At 46.9% G+C, this 24,360-nt stretch overlaps 1 protein-coding gene across 1 annotated transcript in view; it reads right to left on the bottom strand.

Moving 5' to 3' along the window:
- Nucleotides 1–24,360, bottom strand: part of LOC146179544 (acid sphingomyelinase-like phosphodiesterase 3b) — a 29,104-nt gene that overhangs the window by 1,105 nt on the left and 3,639 nt on the right. Inside the window, exons 3-6 of the mRNA XM_084579894.1 lie at nucleotides 23,554–23,801; nucleotides 21,818–21,978; nucleotides 9,223–9,415; nucleotides 1,882–2,078 (exon numbers count right to left, since the gene is read on the bottom strand). Coding sequence (XP_084436020.1) covers nucleotides 1,882–2,078; nucleotides 9,223–9,415; nucleotides 21,818–21,978; nucleotides 23,554–23,801 — 799 coding nt within the window. The remainder of the gene's footprint in view (nucleotides 1–1,881; nucleotides 2,079–9,222; nucleotides 9,416–21,817; nucleotides 21,979–23,553; nucleotides 23,802–24,360) is intronic.

The following is a 24,360-nucleotide window of genomic DNA, read 5'->3' as shown; positions in this document are numbered from 1 at the left end:
TGGGTTACGTTTTTATAATTTCAGCCACGAATAATATCGAACCGGGATGTTTAATAGCCGTCCCGGTCACGAATGAGCACGGAGGGCATGAATGCGCCTGTCGATTTCATTTGAGCAGTACGGAGCACATAGGGACACTCGTCCGCGTGCGGTTGGCGTTCGCAATACTGTAGATTATAGTTCGCGTCCCTCACAAAACCCAAATATAATACAGCCACAACAACAGCAGCAGTTATAGTATTTTGGAGGCTTTCTGCTTGTGAAAATTGCTGCGAATTAATAATAATAATTATTATTATTATTTCGCAGCAATATTCACGAGCAGAAAGCCGGCAAAATACCATAACTGCTGCTGTTGTTGTGGCTACGGGAAGACGGAAAACAAAATGCACTGGCCTACGACTGGCTCTGTAGCTGAGCCACATCCTCTGCCTGATTTATTTAAACTGATTTATTTATAGGAAGGGAAAGGCGCGGTAACTGTCTCACTTGATTTCTGTGGACACCGCAACCGCACCGTAAGGGAAGGGAGGAAGATGGGAGTGAAAGTAGAAAGAGAGAAAGAGGAGCCGTAGTGGAGGGCTACGGAGTAATTTCGACCACCTGGGGATCTTTAACGTGCGCTGACATCGCACAGCACACGACGCCTCTCCGTTTCGCCTCCATCGAAACGCAGCCGCCGAGGTCGGGTTCGAACCCGGGTACTCCGGCACAGTAGTCGGGCGTCTTACCACTGCACCACCCCGGCGGGGCACACATCCTCTGCCTCGTGCGACAGAAGAGAGAAAATAGAGAAGAAAGAAAAGAAGAGGGAGAGAAAGACGCTTGGTTGGTTGGTTTGTGGGGTTTAACGTCCCAAAGCGACTGAGGCTATGAGAGACGCCATAGTGGGAGGCCTCCGGAAATTTAGACCACCTGGGGAACTTTAACGTGCGCTGACATCGCACAGCACACGAACGCCTCTTCGTTTCGCCTCCATCGAAACGCAGCAGCCGAGGTCAGGTTCGAACCCGGGTATTCCAGACAGTAGTCGGGCGTCTTACCACAGCATCACCCCGGCGGGGCGGAGAGAAAGACGCACGCCGCTACAGCGGTCGTCCACCACCTAAGCGGTGGCGGGTGCAATGACGGCCTACAACAGATAAACATTCAGTGGCAGGCTAACCACCCCCGCAAGCGGCAGTAACGTACCTGTCCCAGCCCAGTAGGGCCGGGAACAGCCACCCTTCACCACCTCACGCCTAACTGCTGCCCGCGTGTGCTGTGCGATGTCACTCCAAGTTAAAGATTGCCAGGTGGTCGAAATATCTCTGTAACCCTCCACTACGGTTCTTTTTACTCTCTTTCAGCTTTCGCTCTCATCTTCCCCCCCTGCTCTTACTGTGCAGTTGATGTGTCCACAGAACAAGTGTGACAGATACGCGCCTTTTCTTCATGTGTACCAATTATTACTGCCGCCGAGGGTCACATTGAGCCCCCTTTCTACATTTCTGGCTAATAATATTGACTGCCCTTTTCCAAGTTTAGGATTCAAAACGGGTTTTTGCAAGCGATTCCTGCAATAATCGCTTAATCGCTTCTGTTACAAATGCGATATTTAGTTTTCAGTGCCCTTCTTGCGTCGCTACTAGAACCACTCATCTGACGGAGCAAAAACTTCGTTGTAGTTTTCCCTTGGGTGGATTTGCATTTCGTTTTTTGCCTGCTATATACCGTCAGTCTTACAGTGTTTTTGACCTGATATTGCTCTTTATTAATTGAATGGCTTACACTGTTTATGTTTGGCTTTTGTGTTGCATTGCGTTTACACTGGGTTCCAGTTTTTTTGAAGCAACTAAAGAAATAAATTTCAAGAAACTTTATGGTACAGCAGTTACCTACCTCAAAATTGGCGGCCATGTTGGCTTTGTCCAGGTCTATGTAATAGACGCTGTAGTCGAGGAGCTCGCCCGTTGAGCGCCGGTAGCTGTACAGTCGCACGCAGGGATTGGAAGGCACTAAAACGGCTTTATATAGCGAATCATTGCTGCCTCGGGGAGTCACCGAACCAGCGATGTTGACAGCGCCAATTGGTATGCCTGCATTGCATCCACCAATTCTGTACAAAAATTGTTAAACATTTTTTACACGACTTATAGTCTGTCTACAGTATTTAATTATTAAATATATTTCGGCTTCGTTTAAATATATTGTAATCTGTCTATGCTGAGCTTACATAAGGCGTGGAGAAGACGGCAGGGAGATACGATACCTGCGAGCACAAAACAAAATGAAAAATGGCTGCAGAGAAGCCTCAGTGCAGCGCCCTATAGGTGACAGCGAGCGAATTGACTCGCTTGTCGTATTGTTGGCTAGAGCACTGAGGTTTTTCTTCAACCGTTCTTCATTTTGTTTTAGAGCGCAGCTCTTTGGCGCCCCTTCCTAGGTTTCGCGTCGTCGTCGGCGGCGTAGGCGTCGGCCGCGTCGGCTTCGTAACCAGCTACGCCCCCCTTTCGTCCCCCCAGTTCGAGCCGGCGCTTCGGCAACCGGAACCTCGCAGGAAGAGGGGGGGGTGTTATACTCAGCGGCGAACGATGGGGGCACGAGCGCGCGCAGCAACCAGAGAACACGAGGAAAGGAAGGGCGTGAAAGGGGGTGGGGGGTCGCCGGAGGCAGCGCTAGCAGCGACTGACTGATGCCGCTGCCGCCGCCAGCAAGTCAAGACAACGTGACTGCGTAAAACATCGTCGCCGCTATCCAGAAAGAGGAGAAGGGGGTCCCCCCTCCCCTTTACCTGCGTGGCGGCAAGGGTGCTCTCTGGTTGCCGAAACACCGGCTCGTTATCAGCGGATCACGGTGCGTGCATCCCGTTCTCACTCGCTAGCGGCGTCAGCGGCATCAGTCAGTCGCTGCTATCTGTTCGTCGAGCAATGTTCCTATGGGCCCACGCGCTGCTTCCCGCAACCTCCCGATAGCTCAATTGCTCTCTTCATTTCTCCGACCACAAAGCTTCTTTCATGACAGCCAAGAACTGTTAGTGGAGTGTTTTTGAAGGAATACGTGTGAAAAATTAAAAAATGTTGTTTGTAATTGTACATACGTGTCTTTCTCGAAATCTTTGCCTCAATCTATCGAAAAGGTGAAACAGGTGACGAGCTGCGCTCAAATTTCGCATTAGGAAGTAACGTAATCATGGGCAATTTTTGTGTTCCGTAGTAAATGAAGGCACTTATGCCCTTACACTTCCAGTATGCTGTTATCTGTAGACACTATATAGGCTTTCATTAGAGACTCAGTGAACAGATGTGAGTAAACCCTTTACAAATATTACACTGGAACTGATGGAAACAGAACTAAATTTTCACAGCCTACGGCTGCTGCCTCAACAAAGTCACCGACCCGGCCAGCTGGAACATAGAGTTTCTTAATCTTACCTAGAGGGAAAGCTGTGCTGCCGTCTATGAGAGTTTACATGGAGTTTCCAGACGGCAGTTCAGGCACCATGGGCCGGAGAGCTACCGAGTGCAGAACTACAATTTTTGGCCAAAACTAATGCAAAGATAAACGTTGTTCTACCGTAAATAATGTCCTAAGATTGAATATTGTGACTGTAAATTACAAAAAGATAGAGAAACAGAATGCCAGTGTGAGATTTATCCAATATAAGCGATGGCTCTTTCTCCTATTGGCTTAGTTTTGAGCAGCACAAATACCAATATTTCGCACTTAATAGGCAAACTTTGAAATAAAAAGATGTTATGAAAATATTTATCGTTGTGCAATCACTTAAGGAAGTTTTTAGTGGCATTTCGGGAAACAAAAACCATTTATTGGCGACGTCTGCTTTTGCGCCTTCGCTACTATGGCTTTCGCGGTCTATGTACGCACCTTGAGATGATGATGATGATGATGACGAAAAAGAAACATCGCAGTAACGCCACTCCACGCACCCGAGAAAAACCGACTGTCCCGCAACGAGTAGCACACCGGCCCATGATGCTAAGCGCACCTATGGTGGCTGAAGTGCAGCGCCCTCAGCTTTCCCTCTAGTTAGTGTAAGGAGCTCTATGAGCTGGAAAACCCAAACAGGCATGTATGCTGTAGAACTCTCCAACCTAGAAACGTCCTTGATGTCCAACCGACAATACTAAGTCATACGTTAAAAAACTCCTTAAGAATGCCTTAAGAGTGGCTCGCCACCGTTCGGTGCTTTCTTAATGCGTTTTACTAAGAGCTTGTGGTGAGCATCCTCTAGAAGTGCCATCATGTTGAGGGCAGAGCAAAGGCACATTTATGCTGAATTATCTCTCTTTTTATATGAACGCATACTTCATGGCACAACCGCCTACTCTGAGCTGGATTTGTAGGCCGTCTTCGGTGGTCGCAGCAACGCCAGGTTCACTACAGCTCAGCTAATATTTAACGTTGCTTCATTATCCCGGCATTCCTTCGCCCTTTGGCCTTAAGTGATTGCTCATGCTTTCCAATGTATGTCAATCCTTCGTTTACCAATACCCCCAAATAATTATATTCTGCTACTCTAGGTATTTCAAGGCCTTGTATTTTAAGACCCAGATCAGTTGAGCCGTTGAAAATCATCAGACCCGACTTAACTGCGCTGAAACTGAAGCCTAGAGCGTCCCCTTCGTCTCCGCAATACTTAACTAGAGTTTGCAATTCTTCCAGACTCTCAGCTAGCAGCACAATATCGTCTGCATACATCAAACCGGGGAGGCGCTGCTCTACCGCCTTTCCACCTAAACTATATGACAGGTTAAAACCTAGGTTACTGTCTTGTATCCTCCGTTCCAGGTTTATCATATAAAGCATGAACAGCACCGGTGATAGAGGACAGCCTTGTCTTAATCCTTTGCATACTTTGACATCCTCCGTACTTCTTATCCCTTCCCACGTTATTTCTACTTTGTTATCCCGGTATATTTCCTGTAGGAACTCTATTATAATCTCATAACCGATACCTTCTTCTTTTAATATGTTCCACAGGAGTTCCCTGCTTACGTTGTCGTACGCCCCGTTTATGTCCAGGAAGGCCAAATACAAAGGTCTATTTTCCACTCTAGATATTTCGATGCATTGGGCGCTGCTCTACCGCCTTTCCACCTAAACTATATGACAGGTTAAAACCTAGGTTACTGTCTTGTATCCTCCGTTCCAGGTTTATCATATAAAGCATGAACAGCACCGGTGATAGAGGACAGCCTTGTCTTAATCCTTTGCATACTTTGACATCCTCCGTACTTCTTATCCCTTCCCACGTTATTTCTACTTTGTTATCCCGGTATATTTCCTGTAGGAACTCTATTATAATCTCATAACCGATACCTTCTTCTTTTAATATGTTCCACAGGAGTTCCCTGCTTACGTTGTCGTACGCCCCGTTTATGTCCAGGAAGGCCAAATACAAAGGTCTATTTTCCACTCTAGATATTTCGATGCATTGGGTAAGCACGAACAGGCTATCATCTAAGCGCCTACCATTTCTAAAGCCGTTCTGAAGTTCTCCGACTATCTTGTTACTTTCAACCCATGCTTGCACCTTTAATTTCACCGCCTGAATGGCTAACCTGTACATTACAGATGTTATGGTAATCGGCCTGTAGGATTTTATGTGCATCCTTTCTCCTTTCCCTTTATAAATCATATTAATTTTACTCTGCCGCCAGCTGTCCGGAATTTGCTTATTCGTTATGACTGTTTCCAAAGCTTTTAACAACGTTTCCTTACTTTTTGAACCGAGTTCATTAATCAGCTTGATCGGAATTTCATCTATTCCAGTAGATGTGTTTTTAGGAATATTTTTTTTCTGCCTTTTCCCAGTTTAGATTGGTCAGTTCTAAGGTGCTTTGTATTCTGCTACCTTGTGTTGCTTCCTGATTTGCGGAGATTACCCTAGTCGTTCTTAAATGACTCGGCTATAACTGATGTAATGTAGTTCACTGCGTTGTCTCCCTTTAAACAATTTCCCTCGTTATCTGAATCCGATCTTGCTTTCTTTGATTCTTCTTCCCTAGCCAGCTTATATGGTTCCAGAATTTTCTTGCTCCGCCTCTAGAGGCATCGTGTATATCAGCCATCCAGCGATCGGTGGACTGTCTTATTTTACTTTGGACGAGCGCCTGCACCTGAAGTTTCTTTTGTCGATATGATTCCCTTTTTTGGTCGATTTCCTCCTGAGAAGCCTGTGCTTTCTTTGCCATTCGGTGTTCCCTTGAAGCAGCCCGTCGTTGTTCAATAGCTTCCCTGATTTCCTTATTCCACCAGCTCCGTGGCTTCCTCTTTCCATTCCAGCGATTTGCTACTTTAACCTCCTGAATTTTACTCCTTATGAGTAGTTCTACCTGTTCATAATCCCAGTCTTCCATGGGGCTTTTCTCTATTGCTTCCCCTATGTCTGCTGCTATCTACGCTATTTGATCGTCGTTTAATTTTGCGTTTACGTTTTGTCTAAGTTCCATTTCTCTTTTCATCAAGGGCCCCATCTGCAGACTAATACGTTTATGATCACTTCCCAGACTACACTCCCCTTCTTCGTCTATTTCCATTTTTGTGACCTTGCTATAAATTTCCTGCGACATTAGACAATAGTCAATGGTCGTCTGCCTGTTGCGGAATTCCCATGTGATTTGGCCTTCACATTTTGTTTCTCTATTTACTATAACTAGATCGTGTCGCTCGCAGAAATCTAGTTTTAGCTTCCCGCTACAATCCGTGTATCCATCCAGATCGTAGATGTGGCCGTTCATGTCCCCCAGCAGAATAATATTGGCCCCGTTTCCAAACTGGCTTATATCGTCACTGAGACATTCAACAAGATCCCTGTTTTCTTGCCTGCATTGATGTCCTGTTCCTAAATAAACTACCCCTAGCCATGTCCTTATGCCGGCAATGGTTCCTGAAACCCAGATATGTTCTTTACAAGATGATTTAATTCTTTGCCAATTTGTTCCCTGGTGTATCAACATACTTACCCCTCCACCCTTTCTTTCCGTTCTCGTTCTGTTGCACCCTTCCCAGACGTAGCCTTCTATAAACGGCGGATCTTCTAGATCCCTGAGATGAGTCTCGCACAGAGCGTACACACCTATTTTGTCATCCTTCAACTGCTGTTCTATCTCTAGCCGTTTCGCTTTTTTTCTACCTCCTTGCATGTTTATGTAGCTGATCCTAGTGTTAAATTTCTTTTTTGTACTTTTCTTTCTCGACCTAGTCTTTGCCATTTTGGGGGGCTCAGCCTCCATTATTACACTTTCTTCTGCTTCACTTCTAACTACCTCTGTGCACGGAGTCCTCGCGGACCCCCTAAAAGAGCTACAGCCCTGCCTGCCAAGCGCCAGCCGATCTCTGCTCCGACCCTTCTGTTAAAATGAATGCCATCTCGCTGAAAAGCCCTCCCAAACCTGCTTTATGTACCTCCCTGTTTACCTCAACCACTTCAAAACGCTTCTCCAGGCTTAACTTTCTTATGTCCTGATTATGTCCTATCATCTTCTTTTGCGCTCATCATAGAGTTGTACGCACGAGATGTACACACGAAGAGTCCCGTTATCAACAAAGGGTTAAGAAAGCATGTAGGGCCCCTGAGCTAAAGAAAAAAAAGGGGTGGGGGGTTAACCGAATACGGTTAGGAGCCTTCTGAAATTTGCCCAAAAGATCCTGGTTTGCTCTTTAGCTTTCAGCAGGAGTAAGGTTTGAGGCCGGCAACTGCAGCTTGGCTCGGCGCGGACTAGGGTAGCACTGAGCCAACTGACATGTTGCAGAAAAAAAGAGCCTTCTCAATATACTCATTGATCAGCTTGTGAACGTCGCAGTTTTTCGGTACCTGCAATTTCCGCTGACTCGCATGCAGACCTCGAAGAAAATGCGCAATACAAGTATCGCCGTGAGGACGCATCGTGTAGAAATATACAAAACATTTATAATAATTGTCTCTGCTCGGCAAGGTTTACAATCTATTAATATAAAGCTCCCTAGCGCTCCTATCATCTTCTTTTGCGCTCATAGAGATGTACGCACTGAAAAGTAATAGGGCAAATAATGATCGGAACGGGAAAAGTAGCGTTAGAAAACAGCCAATATTTTCGCGGAGAATTCGCTGCTCAACAGGAGCAGGCGCACACAAATCACTCATGCCTAGTATGCATGCTCGAATATTGTAGTTTTTGACTACACGATGACATCAGCTTAAACTTAAGTAGGCACTCGAATTATTTTCATGTATTTCCTCCTTAGTATCGATCCTTGGCATAGCTATTGCCGTGGATCAATGTTGTGGTCATCGGACGGTGTGAGTGCTGCCCGCATCGTCTGTCATGCGCAATGCGCGCACTCTGGTGAAAATCGACCATATAGTTTTACGGGTAGAGAACTAGGGTTACATAAGAGCCAGCCGCAATACAGGACGGTCTAGCAGCGCCATCCAGCGATAGCGGAATGAAACCAGTGGAAAAGATGGAAGGTCGCAGCCTGCAGATACGATTGAAGAATGGAAGTAATTGGTCGACTCAGAAGAAAGAAAGCTATAACGAAGGCTTTAATTTACAATACCTTCGCAAGGCCAGACCGAGAAACGAAGCAGTACGAAACAACGTTTGCAGTTGCACGCAGCATAATATGTTTCTGCTGGGTATCGCAGGAGATTTGACACGACGCAACAACCTTTCGTCACAACGGCTAAGCTGGTCCTACACTGCGGCAGCTGCCGCTCATTCAATGTTTAGTTGCTACACGCAGTTAAATTAGAAATAAATACGTGTTTCATTTTTGTGCCTTTGGATTCGCGTAAAGGTAATAGAGTAAAACTACCATACTTTAACTGGGGGGGGGGGGGGGGGGACTTGAAGGCATGGTGCTTGAAGGGAATACTTCTGAATATGTGGCGTCCTAGCTAACTTTCTGCTAAAGATGAGACAGGAGGCGACACCCTATCGAAAGAAGTATTGCTACGTGCGTGCGTGCGTGCGTGCGTGCGTGCGTGCGTGCGTGCGTGCGTGCGTGCGTGCGCATGCGTACTCTCGTGTGCGTCTATGTGTACCGCACGCACAAGTGGGTGCAGGTGCCCCTGCGTTCTCTTTACTACCTCTAGTTAAAGATTAAAAGTGAACAGTCACAAATCTTAATCATGGCGCGCATTAAAAGTTTTACAACATTCGTGGTGCGACTCACGACAAAGCAGTCAAATCTTCATAAACGGGGCCATACGACAGATGTATAAAGGGCTCTTGCCTGATTTATCGGACAACAGGACAAAGCTGTTGCTGTGCTGATGGCCGAAAAATTGTCCGGTCACAGTGTCCTTGTACCGGGCGATAAGGTCCTGGTACTCTTCGTTAACGTCATCGAAGAACAGAATACTAGCGGGCTCATCCACCAGTGCCCGGTTGAAGTAACCCGGTGCGACGTGCCCCGAGATAAAGACCTACAGCAAAGAGAAAGGCGAAGTCATTTTCTGCGAACACATATCTAAATCGACGCCCCTAAAGTCGGAGGCCACTTTGAAAGCTTGTTATTTCTGAAAAAAAAAATATATATAGTTTTTCTAAACTTTATTTTAGTAAATTACACAATCATTCCTCAGTGACTAGCAAAGATTAGGCTTCTAACTGAAACTGTTCCAGAGATACAACCAAATTTGTAAGTCCCTGTGCATTGTGCAAAACCGAAACTAGCAGGTCTAGTGTCCATATACCAAATTTTTGCAATGTTTTTCACGGTCTTGCATTTTTTTCTTCGTAATATTTCAATTTCCAGTCAGGCATACGAGTTGCTTCTAGGCATGTATATATATATATATATATATATATATATATATATATATATATATATATATATATTGCCACCTAGCGTTGCCAGGTGGCGCATGACTGAGGTGTGAAAGGAGGACGAAGTTGAAGAGGACGACAAAGTGTCGCTTGCACGTTTGCGTCTGTGCTGCTGTGTTCTTGTGTCTGGGCTACCCCCTGCTATCATTGGTATCCTTAGTCACCGTGTACGTGACATTCTGGTGGAGCTGCTGGGAAAAACGATCGCCTATGCAAGAATCTCCATCTACAAGACGTCGCGCCAGCCCTGTACCATTGGACACCCCCGTGCATCGCTCCAGTCGACGGCTCCAGGGACTGTCTCCGGAGTTTCAGCCAGCACCCGCCGCCATGACATCTAGTGCTCCTGCGCAGCAGGTGACGGGCCTCGCACCGACCTGTAACTACACCTTGCAGGCCCCTCGGGTACCGAAGACTTTCCATGGGGACCTCTTTGAGGATGTGGAGGACTGGTTCCTTCAGTTTGAACGTGTCGCTGCATTCAACCAGTGGGACGATGCTGCCAAACTAAGGAACGTCTACTTCAGCCTTGAGGACGGCGCCCGTATCTGGTACGAGAACCGAGAGCAAGCTTTAACTTCTTGGCGGGAATTCCGTCGTCAACTGCTCGAGGCTTACACTAGCGCAGATCGTCGCGAGCATGCAGAACGTGCCATTCACTCTCGCATCCAAAGGCCGAATGAGAGTGTCCAAGCATACGTCGAGGACATGACGCGCCTCTTCAGGCGAGCCGATCCCGCCATGTCCGAGGACAAAAAGGTCAGGCACTTGATGCAGGGTTTGAAAGAGCAGTTGTTCGCAGGCCTTGTGCGAAACCCACCCTCGACTGTAAACGGATTCCTTGCGGAGGCCACCACAATGGAAAAGGTGCTACACCAACGTGCCGTGGCTTATGACCGACCTTTTCATACACGCACAACCGCGGAATCATTTGCATCTTCAGAGCGGCATCCCGATGCATTGCGCGAACTGATTCGCAGCGTCGTGCGCGAAGAACTAAGCAAGTTCTGGAGCCCTCTGCAGCAATCGCCATCTTCCGTTTCTGCTATAGTGCGGGAGGAGGTGCGGCAAGCACTCAAGAGCCCTCTTTCGCCTGTAGTTCCGAGCCCGCCATTGCTGTCGGGGACCGACAATCGTCCCACATATGCGGAAGTTCTGCAGAGTCAGGCTCCCCCTTCACCACCGCCCATTCTCGCGTCACCTACAGTTCCGCTGCCCTCGGTGCAGCCAGTGCAGAGCTTCGACAATCGCCCGCTGCCCTCGGTGCAGCCAGTGCAGAACTTCGACAATCGCCCGCTGCCCCGACGCAAAGCCGACATTTGGCGCACGCCTGACCGCCGTCCGCTTTGCTTCCACTGCGGTGAACCAGGACATCTCTACCGGGATTGTCCGTATCGACGCCTCGGTCTCCACGGCTTCCGCATCGACTCGCCTCCTCCCCGGTTTGGTCAACGACCCCGAGTTATTGAGGAGTACCTGGCGGAGCAGCGTTCATCTCGTTCGCAGCGTCAGCCCCGCTCCCCTTCGCCAAGGCGCTCCTCCTCGTTCACTCACGGTTCCTCGCGAGAGGACCAAGGCCGCTCGTCTAGCCCTGGTCGGGAAAACTGAAAACAGCGACCTTCGGGGGCGAGGCCGCTGGTAGTCGCTGCGTTGAAGACCTCCCGTCGTCGCCGCTTCGATCCGACCGCGAGCTGCTGGTACCGTCACATAGGGAAGCAAAAAGCGTTTCTCTGGACATTCCGGTTATTTTAGACGGTCGCACCACGGTCAATGCTTTAGTGGACACCGGTGCCGATTATTCAATTTTGAGTGGTCGCATGGCGACTGTTTTGAGGAAGGTGCTCACTGCTTGGCCAGGTGTGTGCCTTCGAACCGCCGGCGGTCATATAGTTACTCCAAAGGGGATGTGCACGGCTCGCATTCAGATTAACGGACGTACGTTCGTCGTTAGTTGCGTTGTTTTAAGTGACTGCTCCCGTGACCTTATCCTCGGCATTGACTTTCTGCGGGAGTACGGAGCAGTTATCGACCTGCGAAATAGACTCGTCACGTTTTCGATGGGACAATCTACCGAACAAGATAGTAGCAGTCCTTGCAATAACGCACTTCGTGTTTCCGCTGAGAGTGTCTCGCTGCCGCCGCGAAGCAGTGCTCTTGTGGAAGTTACCTGTGACGATTTCCGTACCGGTGATGCTGTAGCGGAGGCGAACCATACACTCCTGCTTGCTCATGGCATTTGCGCTCCCCGAAGTTTATTGTCGTTTCACAATGGCCGGGCTGCACTCCTTGTCACAAATTTTTCTAATGAGTACCGACACTTGTTCCCGGGGACTGCTATCGCTTTTGCTGACCATGTTGCGCACGATCCGGTCTGTTTTGCATCCACGGCAGTAGAAACTAACGAGCCATCTCTTGACAACATCGACATTAACTGTCACTTGTCAAAGGAGAAACGGCGGGCTTTAGAGCAACTGCTGCTAGACTTCAAGCACTGCTTTGCTTCTTCCTCGAAGGTTCGTCAAACGCCCATCACACAACATCGCATCATTACTTATGACGACGCTCGCCCAATACGACAGCAGCCTTATCGTGTGTCTGCCAAAGAACGAGAAGTGATCCAGACGCAAGTTCAGGAGATGCTGGATGATGGTGTTGTGCAGCCTTCACAAAGTCCGTGGTCTTCACCAGTAGTCCTTGTCAAAAAGAAAGACGGCACTCTTCGATTTTGCGTCGACTATCGGAAATTGAATAATGTGACAAAGAAAGATGTATACCCGTTGCCGCGCATCGATGACTCACTGGACAGATTGCGACGTGCGAAGTATTTTTCATCTATTGATTTAAAAAGCGGCTATTGGCAAATCGAAGTAGACGAAAGAGACCGAGAAAAAACCGCATTTGTCACTCCAGATGGCCTATATGAATTCAAAGTACTCCCATTTGGATTGTGCTCTGCCCCAGCTACATTCCAAAGGATGATGGACACCGTCCTCACTGGCCTCAAGTGGCAGATCTGTCTTGTGTACTTGGACGATGTAGTTGTTTTTTCCGAAACATTTGATCAACACCTCGAACGCCTTCGAGCTGTCCTGGAAGCCCTCCGTTCTGCTGATCTCACGCTGAAGCCCCAGAAATGCCACTTCGGGTATACAGAACTCAAGTTCCTCGGCCATGTTGTAAGCGCTGATGGGGTGCGCCCGGATCCCGATAAGACTGCTGCCGTCGCACGATTTCCCGTTCCAGCTAATAAGAAGGCTGTTCAGCGCTTCCTCGGCCTGTGCGCATATTATCGGCGTTTCATTGCGGACTTTTCTCAGATCGCAGAACCTCTGACGCGCCTTGCAAGGAAGGACACCTCCTTTGTGTGGAACTCTGAGCAGCAGATGGCCTTCTCTTTGCTTCGTGAGCGCCTTCAAACATCCCCTGTTCTGGCGCACTTCGATGAAGCGGCTGACACTGAGGTACACACTGACGCCAGTAGTATCGGTCTTGGCACGGTCCTTGTTCAGCATCAAGACGGGTTTGAGCGAGTAATAGCCTATGCCAGCCGCACTCTCTCTCGTGCCGAAATGAACTATTCCACCTCAGAAAAGGAATGCCTGGCGGTCGTATGGGCTACTATGAAGTTTCGTCCCTATCTTTACGGCCGGCCATTTAAAGTCGTCACCGACCATCATTGTTTGTGCTGGCTGGCAAATCTGCGAGACCCATCTGGACGACTTGCACGCTGGAGTTTACGTCTTCAGGAGTTTGACATAACCATTGTTTACAAGTCCGGCCGCAAACACGAAGACGCCGACACGCTGTCACGAGCACCCGTTGACACTGGCGATACTACAGCCGATGACGATAGCGGTTTTCTAGGAGCCCTCAGCGCATCTGAGCTCAGGGATCGACAAAGAGCTGATCCAGACATCCTTCCACTCATCGATTATCTGGAAGGGCGTGATACGATTCTGCCTCGACACCTATCTCGGCACCTTGGTTCCTTCTGCATACGGCAAGGCGTATTGTATAAAAGAAACTCCCAGAGCCAAGACAGAACTTACCTTCTGGTAGTGCCATGCGAGCTCCGTGAGGATATTCTCCTTGCTTGCCATGATGAACCAACGTCTGGTCATTTGGGTTGCTCACGGACTCTTGCTCGAGTGCGCAACATGTATTACTGGCCAGGACTTTCCGCAGCAGTGAAACGCTATGTACGAAGCTGTCGCGAATGCCAGCGCCGTAAAACACCGCCCCAGAAGCCTGCCGGATTTCTCAACCCCGTTAAAGTACCCCGCATTCCGTTCGACCAAATCGGAATGGATCTCCTTGGCCCTTTCCCTTTGTCGCAGGCCGGAAACAAATGGATAGTAGTCGCTACTGACTACCTGACTCGATACGCTGAGACAAAGGCAATCCCTCATGCCACAGCTTCCGAAGTAGCAGAGTTTTTCATGCACAACATAGTCTTGCGGCATGGCGCCCCTTCCTACGTCATTACCGACAGAGGGACAGCTTTCACATCACAGCTGATCGACCGCATATTTGAGCTGAGTTGCACGACCCATCGCAAAACCACAGCGTACCATCCACAAAGCAATGGCCTTACAGAAAGATTGAATAAGACGATTGCGGACATGTTGGCAATGTACGTCGATGTGCAGCACAAGACCTGGGACGAGGTGCTGCCGTACGTTACATTTGCGTATAATACAGCCTTACAAGAGACAACGCGCTTCACACCATTTCGACTTGTTTACGGACGCGAAGTTCAGAGCATGCTCGATTCCATGCTCCCGTGCCCAGATGATGACCAGCTATCCTCAGATGCCCAGCAATATGCCATCCGCGCTGAGGAAGCCCGCCAGCTCGCCCGTGTCCACATTGGGCAGCAGCAGACCACTGACGCGCACCGTTACAACCTCCGGCACCGCCAGGTTGACTACAAGCCTGGAGATCAAGTCTGGGTATGGACACCAGTTCGCCGTCCAGGCTTGTCAGAGAAACTCCTTTCCCGCTACTTCGGGCCGTACAAAGTGTTGCGCCGTGTGAGTGACCTTAGTTATGAAGTTATCCCAGACGGTGCCACACAACCAAAACGTCGAAAGCACAGCTCGGACATTGTGCACATTGTGCGACTGAAGCCGTACTACCACCGATAGCGTATGGCCACCCGCTGTGACCATTTTCTTGCTTTTCACACCATTTTTACCGGCCCTTCTCAATTTTTTTCGGAGGGAGGGGGTAATGCCACCTAGCGTTGCCAGGTGGCGCATGACTGAGGTGTGAAAGGAGGACGAAGTTGAAGAGGACGACAAAGTGTCGCTTGCACGTTTGCGTCTGTGCTGCTGTGTTCTTGTGTCTGGGCTACCCCCTGCTATCATTGGTATCCTTAGTCACCGTGTACGTGACAATATATATATATATATATATATATATATATATATATATATATCTTTTTTTGTTTACATTCAGCCCTAAAAAAGAAGCTCAAAAGCAGGACGCATGACACTTCGACCAGTTAGGTTTCAAGCTGAGTACCCTTTAAAATATTGCAGAATATTCCTTTTAAATTTATTCTATCAAGTTATATACCATTTTTAAATAACTGGCAAAAAATATAGGTTTTTTATCAAACCATTCCGAAGTATGTCATACGTTGGTTTCAAGTTGATAAACCTCAAGACTGACTTTGTTTTTAAATTTTATTCCATCAATATATATAATCCTTTATAAATTACTGAAAGAAATATACTTTTCAATTACACCATACAAAACAAAGCCAACTGTCAGAACCTCTTGGCATTTTGGTAAACCGAAGTTTCGGTTTCCGCGTATCAAAAAATTTCTCCCTGTTTTTGTGGTCTTGCTGTTTTTATTTCTTGCTTCTTAATATTTAAATATTATAATCGCACTTTTTCCATACATGAATGACAGTTTTGTTTGCATTTATGAACAAAATCATTCACAAGAGGGAAGCATTACATTTAGACCACGTATGTGGTGTACACAGGAGTGTAGCCACAAGAATTGAACCTAAAGACAACCTGCTCGGAGCCTCGTGTACTTTTATGCCTTCACCTCGTCGTTTATGCGCTTTAAGTACATGAGAAAGGTGAAAGTTTGTTTGAAAGCTTGCTTCACATTGGCGACTAACAGCGGATCAATAATTTCCTGCCGTCACTCCGTCGATGCCGAAAGAAACGCAAGGAAGCAAAAGCGAGCAGATGCACAGGCAAAAGAAGTAAGAGTAGACTAAAGTGGACCTCAGCCTACAAATGTGGTCAATTTTATCCCTCTTAGACAATTCTATATGACATATGTAGCTAAATGAACTCCTTTTTACTCTGTTTTCTCGCAACTCAGTTTTCTGCCATTTCGGCTTCCGCGAACATTCGTAGCGTTTTTCCCCGAATAAATATTTTATTGTAACTCAGCACACTTATTCCTCGTATGTTGGGCTGTAGAATGAGCCACGAAAAATAATGTTGTACCGTAAGTTTTATTATTGTTGCATGTGTTTTAAAAATAATCATTATTGATAACCATTGCTTTGGTTTGGTTTGTGGGGTTTAACGTTCCAAAGCGACTTAGGCTATGAGAGACGCCGTAGTGGTGGACTCCAGAAATGTCGACCACCTGGGGTTCTTTAACGTGCACTGACATCGCATAGCACACGGACGCCTTGCTTTTCGGCTCCATCGAAATGCGGCCGCCGAGGCTTTTGGTAATTATGTCATTAAAGCGATGATTTATGATATCACAATTATGCTGGTCGATTGCACAGCTATCACCTTTATGCAAACAACTGCAAAGTGAATTTTTGTTGTGGTGAGGTATATAAGAGTTATGACGGCTGACGCGGGAGGCGTATTTAGTATATATTTTTAACAATAAGAGTGAGAAAAAATATTTTGTAGAATTGAAAATTCTGATTGGAATATAGAAATACCATATTTAATACAGACCACTAAATTCTTCTTTGTCTTTTATATTAATTTTGTTTTTCTGGACAATGGCCTCCTACCTTAACAGCGCCTACATCAATACCTATATAGCCCTCTTAATCTTAATCTGCTTCCACATACGCGTGAAAAAAGTTTCAGATATAAGTGGAACTCCCAATTACATAATTCTTAGTCCCTCTTATAACTGGACCTTTTTTATCGCATATGTAAGAAGAAGATTAGGAGTGTACTTATATCCAGTCCAGCACAAGTAATGTCACTGCCTCTTCTAATCCATTGCCTATATAACGTTATATTAATTAATGCACGATAGAATGATGGGACACTAATTTTTTCCTGCAGTAGCGATGCCTTAACCCAAACATTGTAGTTACTAGGTTATTATTCATTTTTTTTCCTTTCTTTCTCTGTGCCTATATTAAATGTTTTGGTAAAAATTACTGTTGTCGTATTTTAAGCAAAAAATCAAATATGAATATAAAAGAAGCCGTAACTCTACTGCCCAGCTTGCGATACCTCCTGAACTGACGTAAGAAAGGTGAAACAGCAAATATACATATACCGTCTTTGCCAAAAGTAACCAGGCGACAGGGTCTGCTTCTCAGCCGTGTGGTAGTAAATTCATACTGGATATGAAGGTCTAAATCTGTGAAAACTAAAGGCCACCATCTGTCCTCACTTCTTAACGAGTTGTGATCTTCTGTTAATCTTCATTGGCTTTACAATACAAGTGAGAAGCAAAACATGCAGCCTGGTTACTTTTGGCAAAGACGGTACATTAAGTATTATTGCAACAACACTGCATTTTCGAGAGGGCTTGCAAAACATACTCCGACGACTTCTGGCGCTGCATGGTTATACACAAACACAACACACATACAAGATAATTAAACCAAGATGTTAACACCGATCATGAGCGCTAGAGGTCGTCGGAGTCATATAACCAACTAGCCCGCTCGCAAGTACCACGTGCAACACATAGCTTGTGCAGGTTGCTCACGTTCTCTAACCGCCACTTTTCCTGTAGCTCAGTCCTCGGTGTCCGAGTATGAATTGTTTTAATACGTCTTACAGCAGCCAAAATGTATGTGCTTGCAGACTTCTAATGACGTATACACTCGTAAGCAAAAGTAGTATACAAATTAACAAGAATTCGGTGGTGGAGCTCGGTAAAACTGAATCTAAGCGACATCTAGCGACAGCTACAAGAACAGCGACACTTGCATGTTGATAAAATCAGGCATCGCCAAGATCGTCCCGATTCGAGAGAACTGTTGTTAGATGGCGTTAAAAAGCAGTTTTTCCGACCTCCGGTACCGGCTGCGTGTTGTACATCACTTTTGCTCACGACTGTACAATGCAGTCAACTGTTCAAGGGAATATCCCGCCGCGTGGCCGCAGCGCTCCGCAGAATGCCCTTCTCCGATAATCGGCGAGAATAGCTAACGTCACATACACGCGCAGTGAGTCCGAAGGGTGGAATCAGCCTTGCATCGTCTATGGCGCTCTCCTGGGTCTTGCCTTGGCGAGATGTAACAAATAAAATACTAAAGCTGGCCTAAATTATAAACTGATATGTAAAATACGGCTATTTTTTGCAAATATATTCTTTTATTACGGATGCTCATAATCATAGTCATGGATATTCATAGTCATGGTTGGTCATAGCCGTGTAAAGTAAAGTCATAGCATGGCTAGCCATGTCAAGTCATCGATAATAATTATCACATTTGTTGTCACAGTCCTGGTAGTCAGTCACGGTTAGTCACAATCATAGTCATGGGAATTATTCATAGACTAATTTTGAGTAACCATGGCTATGAACAACCATGGCTGACTATGACTAACCATAACTATCACTGAGTATGACAAGGATAACTATAGCAGCTTACCTAAGACTAATTAAGCTTTATTATAAATACCTACCAGTGACTGACTTCATTATTAGTGATTTCTGGGTAGTTGACACGTACGAAGACATTTTTCCTGTCACATTTTCTCGGCAGGCTTTCTGGTCACACGAAGCGTGGAGCAAAAATGCTACTGCCTTAAAAAAAGTATGACGGAGTGTGACCGCGACGGGCAACAAAGAATAAAGCCAGGAGAATCATCCTGATTTCCAAGCCTTTCCGATTATGATCGCTCCACTGCAACAAAAGGACAAATATTAAAGCCCGGAGAACGGTCTGATTTCCAAGCGTTTCCATTATGATCGCTGCACTGCAACAAAAGGAGGAGGAGGAGGAGGAGGAGGAGGAGGAGGAGGAGGAGGAGGAGGAGGAGGAGGAGGAGGAGGTAAACTTTATTAAAGAAGAGGTCGTAGGCGCGGGGTGGGTTGGCGTTCCCGTCCCCGCGGTGGGTTCCTCTTCTAGGCCGGACGCCAGGTGGCCGACCGACGATGTCGTTCGGCGACCTCTTCGGCTCGCTCCGTGACTCGGAGTTGAACCTCCGGGTCGGAGCTGAGCAGCGCGGCCCCCCACTGAGATTGGGTAGAGAGCTGCAGACTCTGTGATGGCTTGTCTTGATTACATGAGTATAGGATGTGTGGTGTGTCTGCCTTTTGATGGCCACAGAGAGAACAGACAGGGCTGAACTGCTCTGGGAACCATATGGAGTACATGTACGGATTAAAGAAAGTGTCTGTTTGAAGCTGGCGCCAGGTGACTTGTGTTTTACTTAGAGATCGATGTGGTTCTGGGAAGATTTGTCTTTCTTTCTTGAAGCGGGTAGTAATTTCTTTGTAGGTTGTCATCCGCTCCCTAGCCGACCTGAGCTCAGGGCAGCGCACCTCCCGGTTAACTACGAATCCTCGGGCAAATTGGTGCGCTGCCTCGTTCCCAGGATGGTCCGAATGGGCAGGGACCCAGATCAATGTGATAAGGCGGGTATGGGAGATTTTTTGTAAGATTTTGATGGCTGCGGAGTGGGCCCTTCCTTTTGCAAAATTTCGAATTGCGGTTTTAGAGTCGCTAAGGATGTATTTGGCAGTGGTGGAGGTAATGGCTAAAGCTATGGCAGCCTCTTCGGCCTCCTCCGGAAATTTTGTTTTATTGATTGTCGCCGATGCGAGGGGAGAACCTCGATGATCGACAACTGCCAGGGAAAAGGCATCTCTGTCCGCATGTTCTGCCACGTCCACGTGCGCCGTGTCTTTCTGTACTGAAAATCTTTCGTGTAATGTTTGTGCTCTAGCCCTTCTTCTGTCCGTATCATATTCTGGATGCATGTTTTTAGGCAGAGGACGGACTATTAATTGCTCGTGCACGTGTCTTGGAATCGGCAAAGTGTGGGCCCGGGTCCCTTCATATTGTATTCCTGCTTTTTTTTAGGATGAAACGTCCCGTTTCAGTGCTTGACAGTCGTTCGTACTGTGCGATGAGGTGTGCTTCCACCATTTCCGCTAAGGTGTTATGAATTCCTAACTTTAGTAGTGTTTCATTTGGGGTATGACGAGGGAGGTTTAGCGCAATTTTATAGGACTGCCTAATTAGTGAATCCAGGTCGTCTCTTTCTCTAACTGTGAGGGTGACGTATGGTGTAGAGTAGATAACTCTGCTAAGAACGAAGGCTTCTACTAGTTTCCTGGTCTCAGCTTCTTTAACTCCTCCACGCCTATTCGCGATTCGTCTGAGGAGGAGGGAAATTTGGTTGACGGTGTTTTTCAGTTTCTTAATTAGTGTGTCGTTTTTTTGGTTTGACTGTATGAGCATTCCCAAGATTCTTAGTGTTTCCACTTCTTGGATGGCTGCACCTTCCGCGTAGATTTTTATCGCAGGCGCTTTATTCTTTCTTTGACGCTTTGGGTGTAGAATGAGTAACTCAGATTTCAGGGGGGAACACGCGAGTCCCGCGGCTTGCGCCTCCTCTACGACTACGTCTACCGCTTGTTGTAGCGTATCTTGTATCGTGCCAATACTCCCCTTCGTGGTCCAAAGGGTGATATTGTCCGCGTACAAAGAGTGTTCTAGGTCTGGGATTCTTGCGAGTTCGTGTGCCATTTTGATTAGGGTTATATTGAATAAAAAGGGGGAGAGGACCGATCCTTGCGGAGTTCCTCTATCTCCTAAAGTGAAGGTGTCGGATTTGATAGTGCCAATTTGAATTTTAGCCGTCCTATCGGAGAGAAAGTCTTTGATGTAGTTAAACGTTCTTGCGCCTACATTCAGCAGTGAAAGAGATTCTAGGATTGCTTTGTGTTTAACGTTATCAAAGGCTTTGGTTAAATCTAGGGCTAGGATTGCCCTGGTACTCCTTTCTTGCTCATGAGATAGGACTTCGTTTGCTAGTCTTAGCATCGTATCCTGTGTTGATAAATGTGGTCTAAAGCCGACCATAGTGTTTGGATATAAAGGAAAATGTGTGTGCATGTGCCTGGTGCTTCAAATAGTCGCGGGTTATCAGAGGGGAGCGCTCCGCGGAGCGTTGCGGCCATGCTGCTAGATGTCCCCTTTAGCAGCGGACCGTACTGTACATATTGCGCTTCAATCTATCTTAGAAAACGATAGCAAGCTAACCAGTAAATATCTTAATATTAGGCATTTGAATGGATGGATGGAATATAGGAGCGTCTCTTTTGAAACAGGTGGCAGTTGCTATCACGCTCATTTTCCCCTACCCTGAATCTTAATTATTGTTTTAGATTGGTTAACTATACCATCATTGAGCGCTGTGGCCATGCTGCTAGATGTCCCCTTTAACAGTGGACCATACTGCACATCTTCCGCTATCTTAGAAAACAATAGCAAGCTAACTTGTACACAATCACCGCACAGCTCTAAGGACGGCATCGTGAAATTAAACGGATAAGCAGGTAATTGAAGCACTTTGGTGAAAGAAACTTTGTGAATACTTCCTCATAGATCCTTGTTACTTGTACTGATATGGAGTTCCGCTTGCTAGGTTTTCATTTGAAATTTGAGTAGAGTTGCAGGCGCAGGCATCATGAAGATGTGATAAGTTTAATTTTGTTGAGGAACCTGTTTTTTGTATATAAAAAGGACGGGGAATGTCGACACCTGCACCAATGCAGACATTTTGCAGCCGCACCTTTTGTCCCCTCTGCTGGGCGTCCCGAAGCTCGTCTTGCAGCCAACCCATCTGGGGATCGATAGCCTTCGTTCTTTCGCCCTTGTTCTTGCTGTACCAGAGCACGGTGTTCAGGCCCACCAACCGAGTGTTCCCCGACAGCACCCGACTGTAGTAGCCACCTGCACGTGTGCGACATACCTGAGAAGTTATCATATACCTGCCCTCAACCTACGCCACGTGGGAATCACTGCCAGATAGATATCTGGCAGTGATTCCCACGTGCTGCTGTTATCTACTCACGAGACCGTGTTCCGGCTTCGAAAACGTGCGGCGGCTAGTCGCCGCAGTAGAAAAGCAATACCGCAGTTCAAATAATAAGAGTAGTGTATTTTCTTTTAAAAAATGAAAATCACTGCCAGGTATCTGCCGATATTACCTATCCACAATAGCATGATCCTGCTCCGAACAAAAAATGCTGTGATTCGCCGCAGTAAAAAAAGCATACGACAGTTACAATAACCCCCGTTTAACACTGCAGGAACACAACAGCGGCAGGGACAAAACACCTGCGCCCGTCAAGCCGGAGACTTGTTTCCCAAGACACTTGTTTTCGAACAGCTTGTCACACTGCACAAGCAGCTGAGAAACAAGGCAGGTTTCCGGGGTGTTACCTCGGTATGACAGACTTGGGGAACGAAAACTATAAGCGAAAAGCAGCCGCCAGCATTGTTTAGCTTGTTCGCCGGCCGAGCGAAAATCCAGGCGACAACACACCCCCATAGCATGCACTTAACGGTGATTGATCGCTTTTTAATGGTTTTTGTCCCTGTAAACAGCTCTCGATAAAAGAAAAGTCCCCTTCATCGCTTTGTTTACTCTGCAATACGGCGCCTTGCAAGCAGTTGGGAATCGGGCTGTATTGTAAGCAGATGTGGCGCGGCCGCATTGGTTCCCCTCCTCTTCGGTGCGCAGGAGTCGCCCACAGAAGAAAGTATACGCGAGTGGTATGGGACCATACGAGCGGCTACGCCTGAGGGGCAGCGGAATAGCGTTGCCGAAGTTGTTTTCGTCAGTATGACAAGGAGTTCGTCAAGTGTTCCCGCAGGACTTCTGTTCTGTGTAGCAGGACGATAGAGACGTATTTCCGGACAGTTCGTGTCGATGTGGTGTGACAGGGTCGTGAACGCTACACGAAAACGCTGTTGCCGGATAAAGCCCACCAACTGTTTCCGCAGCGGGAACCGGGCTTAATGGAAAGTGTATTTCTTCAGAAAATTATGCTTTGCATTATCTGAGATTTCCATGCCTAGCAGTGGTGATCACTCGCGGGGGCCGTCCGCCAGCATCCTCAAAAGTAAAAACGCCCGTATGTAACAATTACTGTCATATATAGCAAGGATGCGAAGAAAAAGTGCATAGTTAGAAAGAGCCAAAGTAAAAAACAAAGGCAACGTTCTCACAAGTGGACTTACCAATTCGTCTGAACCAGTACGAAGACACGTCCATCTGGCGGAATGTTGGTTAACGGGGACTGAGTCTCTCCACCTCAACGCGTTTTTTTTTTTTTAGCTTAAGTACCAATTTTGTTCACTTCTTTCTAACCTGGACATTTTAGAAAAAAATACTTTCTGCACGCAATTATTACAGCCTTGGTTTTGGAAGGGGCATCTTGATCGATGCGGCTGAGTATTCCATTTCATCATTTAGTGCGTGCTACGAGCTTCAAAGGTATTTGAATCGGTCGCTTTGCTCACCGCGCTCGAAGGTGAGCCAGGCATCTTTGGGAAGCATATCTCCAAAGCCACCCTCATTGAGAAACCCTCGGTAAGGGGTTGCGTTGTTGGACTCCACGGCGTTAGGTGGGACCCAGTCGTGATTTCCCAAGGTGGGCACGAGCAGCGTCCCATTGCGTTGCGTCAGTCGCCGAAGTAGGTTTCCCAGCCACCGGGTCTTGTTGTACACTTCGTACCATGTGATAGCATCTCTGTGGGCAACATTGTCCCTACAGTGGTAAAAAGGCAAAAAAAAAATGAAACAAAAGCTTTTTAACCGTCTTCTTAAACTGAGCCACGAACTGAAATGACGTTTCATGCCCTTCTATTTTTTTTTTCAGCGCACAATGATAGCACCCTTCAGCTTCCCTTTTTAGCCCTGCGGTTAAGCTTCAGTTGGGGTAATGAGCAATTACTTCCTTATTACAAATATGGAACTTTTGGAAAGGTTTGCTAAATTTATTGCACTAGCAACACACTCGATTTGAGGAACAGTTCAGCCTCGAACAGGCATCTGCAAGTCTTCCTGCTTAGACTAGATAGTAGAGGACTGCTCGGATAAGCAGTCCCGGTCCGCTTTAATCCGAAGGTCAGGCTGAAGTTTTCTTCTGCGACCAAACTTTGAAGAACGCGAATAGCTTTCTTTCTGGGCCGAGCGGAAGCGCTTGGGAGGATGTTAACGATTAACCTATCCTTTATTACGTCTTGGGACCCTATGTGCATCATGTGATTGCAATAAAACTAAGCTCGTGGCGGCCGTTACTTCCTGGTGAGCAAGTGAAAGTGAAA

The sequence above is a fragment of the Amblyomma maculatum genome, chromosome 9 (genome assembly GCF_055883805.1).
Source record: "Amblyomma maculatum isolate TAMU_Amacu chromosome 9, ASM5588380v1, whole genome shotgun sequence".
Classification (NCBI taxonomy): Eukaryota; Metazoa; Arthropoda; class Arachnida; order Ixodida; family Ixodidae; genus Amblyomma; species Amblyomma maculatum.
This window is presented reverse-complemented; position numbering and strand designations above follow the sequence as displayed.